We start from the raw sequence: 8,931 nt of genomic DNA, 5'->3' as shown, positions 1-8,931 counted from the left end.
GCCCAGAACCGGGGGAAGTAGAGGCTGGAGCTGTCCCATCTTCTCAGTAACAAACATAAATGTCCCTCTGTGGGTTCTTGGGGAGGGCGTGTCACACGTGTGTCCTCTCCTGGAGTGGGAGGCCAGAGCCGAGGTAGCAGGTGTCTCTGCAAGAACGGCAGCTCTTCCCCGACTCCAGCCTCAGGGAGAGTAGTTGCATCTGGATCTGTTTTTAGTAGCATTTAATCCTTAGGATACATAACTCTGTGTGTGTGTGTGTGTGTATGTAGGATACATAGGGTGTATGTGTGTGTGTGTAGGATACATAGGGTGTACGTGTGTAGGATACATAGGGTGTGTGTGTGTGTGTGTCCTGGGGCTTGAACTCAGGGACTGGGCACTGTCCCTGAGCTTCTTCTGCTCAAGACTTAGCACTCTACCACTTGAGCCACAGCACCACTTCTGGTTTTCTGGTGGTTAACTGGAGATAAGTCTTACAGACTTTCTTGCCAGGGCTGGCTTTGAACCTTGATTCTCAGATTGCAGCCTCCTGAGTAGCTAGGATTATAGGCATGAGCCACTGGTGCCCAGCTAAACCAGCTTTCTTTAAAACTCACCTGGTCTGGGGTATTATGCTACTAGCAACAGAAAATGGACTCAAGTGCCTTGTTTGCAGCTATCGGTAGTTCCACACTATCATGCTGACTGCATTTCATCAAGGCTAGAAGAGTTAAGTTGCTCGCCCAAAGGTACATATAACCAAGATTGGAACTCAGGCAGTCTGGCTTTGTATTTGGGACTCTAACACTGGACCACACTATAGAGGAGGCTAAAATTTTAATGTATTAGAAGCTGGAAATTTCCATTTGAACATCTGGTGACTGATACGGATGACAGAGCAGGAGAAACCACAGGAGCATGGGATGGACAGCAGGGCAGATTCTGGCTGAAGATCAGGCCAGAGTCACCCATAGAGTCCTGATGAGCCTCAGGCTGAGACAGATCAGAGACAGAGGTAAACACAATGTCCTTCCTGCAGGCTGCTGGCGCTCTGCTAGACCACTCACCCCTCTGGTGCTGGTTCTCCACCTTTGAGCAGGGTTCATCTTATGTGGAGTCTCTACTGAACAGCAGCACACACTTGGGTACTGAGGCCTTCATTCCCAGTTGTGGTGTTGGGTGGCCCTCCCCTGAGCTGTTTTCTACATAGCATTCACATAAACTGGTATCTATGAGCTCAAAATCCTTGCTTTGCTCACTCCCTAGGATCTAGAACAATACCTTCAAAGAGTTGAGTAAATGAATTCAGGACTCAAGATTGTTATGATTCCTAGTTTTTCAGAACTCATTTTAGAATATTCTACCTCTGATCCTCTCTTCCGCAAATTGAATATGTAGCCCAAAGTTCATATGCTGGAAATTTGGTATAGAGGGGTATGGCCTATCAGGGACAGGGTCAGCAGGACTCAACCCATCCTCTGACTCGTGAGTTAATGTGTTAGCACAAGTGGCTTCATAAAAACCTGTTGTCAGCTGGGCACTGGTGGGTCACGCCTGTAATCCTGGCTACTCCAAAGGTTGAGATCTGAGGATTGAGGTTTTAAACTAGCCCAGGCAGGAAAGCCTGTGAGACTCTTTATCTAGTTAACTACTAAAAAAGCTGTAAGTGAAGCTGTGGATGAAGTAGTAGAGCACTAGTCTTGAGCACAAAATTTCAAGGGCAGAGCCCAGGCACCGAGTTCAAGCCCCAGGACTGGCACAAAACAAATAAGGAAAAAAAAAAAAACAACACCCCCAGACTGTCATGTATGCCTGCTCTGCCTTAGCCATACAGGTAGACAGCTTCTACCATGTTGTGACCTGAAAGACCCCTCACCAAGTGCCAGTGCCATGTGCTGAGTCTTTGCTGCCTCCAGAACTGTTAGGAATTTCCACTGTGGTATTCAGCTACATTGACTAAGACACTCTCCTAGCCACTGGCACTGGCATTTGCATCTTCTAGAGGCTTGTTAGTCTAAGTAATACATTAACCCAGTGGTCCACGGATGGATTAACCAGCCTAAGGGCAGAGTCCTGACAGGTCGGTTGGTGCGGACACCAGCACACCGCTCATCACACACTGCTAACTGGCTGAACCCAAGGAAGCAGGGACATTCCACCCAGGGAGTCCTCCAAACTGACCCCAGACTGAGCAGGCTGGGATTCCAAAGACAGCAGCACTAAGCACAAGGGTGGCCTCTCAGCCTCAGCTGTGGGGCTTATGAATGGGTAGGTTATTGCACATCCTCCAATAAGCAGCAATGAAAGTTCTAGCTAGGTATGTCCACAGTCAAGTTATACAAGTTAAGGTATCTGGCTTAGGACCAGGGTGTTTCCTTTAGTGTCTTTATGGCTATGTTGCCAAGGGACTTTCAAGGCCCCAAGCCTGGACTTGGGGGAGAAAACCCTGTCCATTTGGCCAAGACAACCCTGCGACCTCATCTGAACAGTTCTCTAGAAGTTGGCCAGAGGAGTTAGGTATGTCTTTCAGTCAGGACACAGAGGGAAAGAGGCAGAGTAAATGGAACCCCAACCCACTTGGTGAAGGTCAGTGATGAAGGCTCATCCTCAGCTGGGACACTGACCCACATCCACACATGGGGGGCTGCCACCTGACAAGACCTGGGTGGGAACAGATGTATCAACATGGACAGAGACAGATGTCTGTACTGATTCCCTTTAGTCCCCCAGAACAGAATCCCCACTCACATTCAGGTAGGCATGACACTATCCCCCACGGGTGTGGCCAGCTTCTTTCTTCAGCCCCTGGACTTGATCAGCGGGCCTGTGAACAAAGCGGCCATTAGCTAGGAATGAAGACTGAACACGCTGAACCTCAAACCCTTGCTTTTACCAAGGCCCTTCAAACTGGTACTAACAAATGCCCACTAGATCCCTAGGTGGATATCACTTCCCAGGAGCACAAGCCTGCCATCTGCCAGCAGAATGACTGTGCAGGGACCTATCCCATAAGGGGGGATGGGTTGCTTATATTGGAAGAAAGCCATGCCCTCTAGGCATGGACAGGCTTGCCCCACTGGCCAGTACCAGCACTGCCTCAGCATCCCATCAATACAGAATTCCCCATACAGAGCTGAAAATGAGCAGCAGGTGGGATCCAGACCCTGGGGAGATGCTCTTGCCTCATCACTGAGCAGTGGCTAGGCTTATAGAAAACCTATGGTGAAGCCGTGGAGTTGTCTTAGCAGGGACTATCATGCCTGGATGGGAAACTGTTACACTGTGCTGACGGTCCACAGCCAGCATGTAGTATACATCTGAGCACTGAGGTGTGACATGCAGGACTGGCTACTGTAAATCAGTTATGGCCTTGGTTTATCCCACACAGCCTAGGCATTTACATCTGCTGCTCTCATCCCTTAGGAGTTTGCCCAATCCTGCTCTGCACAGATTCCTGCACTTGAAGTTCACCAGGCAACTTGTGCACAGTGAAGCCTGAAGGCCTGAATCCTCGATGTTAAACGGCAGTGGATCCCTCAGGTGAGGAGCAAGTGGAGTCTAGGGTTGGCATGGCCCACAGCTTCTCCCTTTGGCTCTTAGTAATGAGAACTGGCCAGCTTCAGAATAAAATGTAGCTTTATTATGACATAGGAAAGGCTACAAGCTATCAAGGAGAGAGTCAAATAGTCCCTCAAAATGACAGGGAAAGGCAGATGTAAACATCTTAGTAATAAAGTCTCCAACCACAGCACAATCATTGGAATTTTTTCTTACAACTTTTGTTTGCAGAGTTATATTAAACCAAACAATCACTTGAATTGTCAAAAGAATAGCAATTTTACACAAGGAAGAGCATACACACCAAGCCAAGATACAAGAGCACTCAGGTATACATGGTGCAGACAAGAGGAGTTCCAGGGCCCATCCCAGTGCCTGGCAGGACCCAGGCCAATGCCCAGAGCAAGGAGATCCAGGACAGCGAAGCTAGGCTGCTCTGTCCCTCAGGCCATCCCAAGCTTCCTGTACTTTACCTCCCTCAGGACCCACCTGAAGACAGCCAGTCCACATGTCTACTGTGTCATTCTGACATGAGAGCCCACACCCCCAAAACAGATTCTTTTCAATATTCTGGTACTAATGTGTACTGGTCTTTTTTTTTTTTTGGGGGGGGGGGAGCACAATACTTTACTCAATGAGAACCTCTGTAGCAAGATGCACTTTGTGACATCTGAAGTCCTATACAGGGTCATTCCCAGAGAACCATTTTCCTGACTTAACAGCCAGATGGGGAGTTAAAAAAGATCCCCAAAGCTATTATGTTGTTCTTCACAACGGAAAGACAACATGGAATGCAATGCTGAGGGTCCTGGCAGAGAACAAGGCAAAGCAGGCACATGGTACCCTTGGAGTTGTGGCCTTGCCACAGCAAATGTGGAGCCAAGTGCTTCGAGCACCAAAGCCACAGTGAAGGAGGGGAATTAATTTGGGTATGTGAGCTTAAAATAACACATACAAAAGACAAACGTCTTTCTTCCTCTCCTCGCTACTTTTAATGTTCTCAGAATGGCTGATACCCCTGAACACAGGCGGAGACAGGAGGGCAGGAACAGGGAGCAGGCTGGTTGGCACATCCACCTGTATCCCCTCTGCATCTGGACACCTAGGGCACAAGGGGGCAGACCTTCAGAAGGGCTCCCAGACCAGATTCCTGCAGTCCGCCCAGTCGAGTCTCCTTTCTGATAGTTTTGTTCCCAAATAAAAGAACATCTCAGCTAGGGTGTGGCTCAAACAAGAGAGTACCTGTCTGGCAAGCATGAGGCCTCCAAGAAAAGAACCACACCAAGAACCCCAAGTCTCTTCCAAAAGATTTTCATTCCAGTCACAAACACACACAGAGATCATATGAGGCCATACCTGAAAATCTGGGCCCCTTCATATTTCTCCAGTAATGCTCACTTTAAAACATGTTTTAGCTTTGTTCTTTAAATTCAGAAGTGTTTAAAAACAGTACTATAGAAGGCTTTTGCCATCCCTGACAGCCCCATAGCATGACCACTGTTCCCTACGTTCTGGTGTTTTCTATACCAACTGAGCTACTGAGTTCCTGCCATTACTACTCTATCACAACATAACTACCTATTGAGCTAGGTCAGTTTTTGTGTGGTCTGCCTGCTTTCATGTAGACTGTCAGCTAAGAAAATTCATCTTATTTTCATATAGATTTTTTTAAATCAAAATGTCTCGACATGTGAAAATTATACATAATTCAAACTCCAAAGTCCATGAAGAACTCTATTGCCTTTTTTTTTTGGGGGGGGGGGGGATCAGTCATGGGTCATGAACTCAAGGCCTGGGCACTGTCCCTGAGCACTTTTGCTCAAGGCTAGTGCTCTACCACTTTAAGCCACAGCACCATTTCTGGTTTTCTTGTGGTTAACTAGAGATTAAGAGTATCACAGACTTTTCTGCCTGGTCTGGCTTTGAACCATGATCATTAGATTTCAGCCTCCTGAGTAGCTAGGATTATAGGCATGAGCTACCAGTGCCTGGCTATGAAGAACTATTGGGACACAGCCACCGTTCATGTTATCTATGCAGAGACCACACAGCCCATAAAACCTAAAATGTTCACTATCTGGCTTTTAGGAGAAATGTTTGCCAAACCTTCAATAGCTGGTTCTTGTTTCCCCAGAACAAAGACACTGCAGCCCACTGCAGACAGGGTTGCCAGGGCCAGCACAGCTGGAGATATCATAGTTCACAAACCAGATTAAGACAATGCTTCTAACCCCAAATCCTTGGGTAGTAATTTCTGAGAAATGGACAAACAATCTAAGTCTGGGTTTGACTAGATAGAAACATGCAAGATATATTACAAATAATTTCCTTGACCAGTTCTGCCAATGAGCTCAATTATTTTGTTCTGGCTGCAACTAAAATAATCAAAGGTACAGTGAGGCACATGATTAAGGTGACACAATGTAAGTCCCCACTGGGGTCCACTCAGTTTCAAATCCCACCACAGCAACCAGGCAACCAAGGACAGGGAATAGAACCAAAGAACAGGAAGGAAAAAGGAAGGAAGAAACCACTGGAGAATGGACTAAGATAAACAGAGGCCTTCCTGAGCTCCTGCCTGGTTCTCCTCTTGCTACCTGCTGTTAAACCACGGACAGAGGGAGGCAGGGCAGAGGGGGAGGAAGCAACAAAACAGCACCAATTAAAAAGCAAGACGCACTCTCAGAACAAAGGAGGAACGATCTAGATTTCAGTATAAACTCGATAATCATCCACTTTACTACTATTACGTGTATGAAATTCACCATTGTGGAAAAGAGAAAAGGAGAGATAAGAAAATGCCTATTTCTAGAAAACTAAGAGAACATCTGTGCCGATGCTTCCACATGCAGGTAATGCTATGTCATCTGCTGAACACACGTGCTTTGAGCCTCTCCATGGCCTCAGATCTTTGGGCTCCAGAAAAATGGACGCTTGGAGTCCACACTCCATGCATTAAGTACCACCCCAGACTGAGAGACAAGAAAGCGCTCACAGCTCCTGACTTTGCACATCCACCTGTGTTTGCTTTATAGCTTTAATGGACCCATAATTTCCGTTTGGCAGGGGCCTTTTCAAACCGCATGCATGGGACTACTGAATGAAGCACCAGGCAGAGGCTGCTCTGCACTTAGGATAACATCTCCATCTCCCACACGCTTTGGAGACAAGAGATACTACCACAGAGCTCCTCAACTCCTTTACAACCCAGGGCACACAGCAGTTCTGCTCCACAGTGTGTCCACCCCGACACCACAACTCCAGTGTACAGAGGAGCCATGCACGTGGCATGTCTGAACAGGAGGGGTGTCGAGGTGTCATGTGGTCAGGGGAAGAGGGGGTCATCTTGGGAGGTTTGTCAACTTATCATCCTCCTTTTTCTAACCAGCAGAGGTGGCTACTCGTACTCCAGGAACTGTTTGTGGTAGAACAGCAGGTACCTGAGGAGGCAGAGGGGGAAACAAGTTTTAATTCTAATTTCTAAAATGTTAAAAGCAAGCCAAGGCCAGATGAGAATGCATGCACAGGCCCATTGCTCATCTGACTTCTCATAGTCCCTGAAGAGTCCCATGCTGGCTGGAAGACTATCTTACCTCAATCTCCACAGCACAACCACCCCCTAACCCATCTGTCAGGGAAGAACTAAAGCCTCACAGACCTCTTGTGGCACTCTCTACCATCACCTGCCCTGTCCATGACAGCTACTGTCCCAGAGAGAGCCTACCTTCTCCTCATTGCCCACCCTGTTACACACAAACTCCCCTCTGAAATGTTGCCAGGGGCTTCTGATGCTCGGAGCACCATGCGGACATCCTCTAAGAGACTAGATGACTGGTTTCCCTGGTCTCTAGGGCTGGGAATCCTGCTGAAGGAATGATGAGAGGGGCCCCTTGGTTGCATAGGCTTCTGTGCCATGAACAAAAGCAGTAAATAACCAATGTGCCCAGTACAAAGAAGGTTAAGACAATGAGGCATCAAATACTTTCTGAGCTAAAGGAGGCACTACAGAGCCTCTGGATCAGAACATTCTCTCCATGACCTCAAGGCCACATCCTAGCCCAGAAGAGCCCTTGTCACTTCATCAACTAAAGGTGAACTCCCTGAGGGGGGTGGAGCTGCCACTGCAGGGACCCTCCAGCCCCACGCAATGGACGCACCCTTCGCTGTCCAGCACATCCTTGATGCTGGCCTTGGTGATGATGGCGTCGTCACATTTGAACCATTGGTCTTTGTGCTGTCGGATGAAGCTGGTGTAGTGGCCACTCTCCAAGGTCCCTTGATGGTTAACTACAGCAAACAAGGAATACCTGGTGCAGAGGGTGAGGAGAGAATGGCTGCTGATGGTGCTGTGTGGGAAACCACATAGTACAGCAGAAAGTGACCCACAAACTTGGCCTAAGACCCCAGAGGAGCTATCACAGAGTAGAAGAGCCAGTTCTGCATAACTCAGCTCTCATCCAGGTCCAGCTAATTCCTGGAACTCTACTTAGTGGACATGGTGGCAGTAACCGTCCACCTTCCTGTGATATCCATAGCAAGAGCCATCAACAGCAGGCCCAACAGTACCAGGAGGAACATGCTTGTCAGAGAGGCCAAGAGGTTGTGCTTCCAGGTAGCACAGAGGTTTGGAGAGGCAGGTCCCAAGAGGGCATCTTTCAGAGGAAGAAGCATCCATTCTCAACACAGTAACCACATACACCCCCCTGCCCATGTATCCCAAGCAGGCAGACTTCTCTCACAGGTCCAGGAAGCCTGCTCATCCCCGCAATCCCCCAAGCACCACGTACTTGTTATCGTTGTTGAGACTGTCTGTGGGCTGCTGGTACTGCCCGTTCATTCTGCTCTCTTTGCTGTAACAAAAACCCAGGAAAACTCAGGATGGCTGAATGTCACTATTCACCACAGACTCAAGGTTCTAATGATAATGTGTATTCACTGAGGACCCGCAGTGGGTACTGCAAGAGAGTGGAGTTGACATGCTTCCCAGCTCAATAACTAGGCAGAAGCTGTCTCATGCTGTGAGGACACAGGTTCAGGCTGTGAGGCAAACCACATAACAGCACAGTAGCCACCTGGCCCTTCTATTAAGGTCCACTCCTGAGTGTGACCCAAGGGCCATTTGCTGCTCCAAGAGCTTCCAAGCAGGTTGTGTGAAAGGAGTTTCAGTTGTACTCTGACTGCCAAGGCAGAGTTAAGTTAAATCCATTCGAGCACAAGGATCACCACTGTTCCTGTTGCAACTAGACAATTCCCAGCATTGTCTAATGTGTCTACCCACATTATGGTTAGTAGAAGACATTAAGACCTGAGACCCTGACATTATCAACAGAGCTGTTAGCTCCCTGGACATGTGAACGAATGGTTGGGTTGCCCATTTCCCAGGGGCAGGTTGAA

At 48.1% G+C, this 8,931-nt stretch overlaps 1 protein-coding gene and 1 long non-coding RNA gene across 2 annotated transcripts in view; both read right to left on the bottom strand.

Moving 5' to 3' along the window:
- Positions 1-3,597: 3,597 nt before the first annotated feature.
- Positions 3,598-5,292, bottom strand: LOC122102036. Its single transcript, XR_006146449.1, has 2 exons — positions 4,068-5,292; positions 3,598-4,026 (listed from the first exon to the last, which is right to left on the bottom strand). It is a non-coding gene; the product is annotated as an uncharacterized LOC122102036 (long non-coding RNA).
- Positions 5,293-6,538: 1,246 nt separating this feature from the next.
- The window catches only part of Usp22 (ubiquitin specific peptidase 22), a 35,639-nt gene continuing 33,246 nt past the window's right edge, over positions 6,539-8,931 (bottom strand). Inside the window, exons 11-13 of the mRNA XM_042672555.1 lie at positions 8,325-8,387; positions 7,695-7,844; positions 6,539-6,977 (exon numbers count right to left, since the gene is read on the bottom strand). Coding sequence (XP_042528489.1) covers positions 6,935-6,977; positions 7,695-7,844; positions 8,325-8,387 — 256 coding nt within the window. The 3' untranslated portion in view covers positions 6,539-6,934. The remainder of the gene's footprint in view (positions 6,978-7,694; positions 7,845-8,324; positions 8,388-8,931) is intronic.

Source organism: Dipodomys spectabilis, unplaced genomic scaffold (assembly GCF_019054845.1).
Source record: "Dipodomys spectabilis isolate Male_0828 unplaced genomic scaffold, ASM1905484v1 ptg000018l, whole genome shotgun sequence".
Lineage (NCBI taxonomy): Eukaryota > Metazoa > Chordata > Mammalia > Rodentia > Heteromyidae > Dipodomys > Dipodomys spectabilis.
This window is presented reverse-complemented; position numbering and strand designations above follow the sequence as displayed.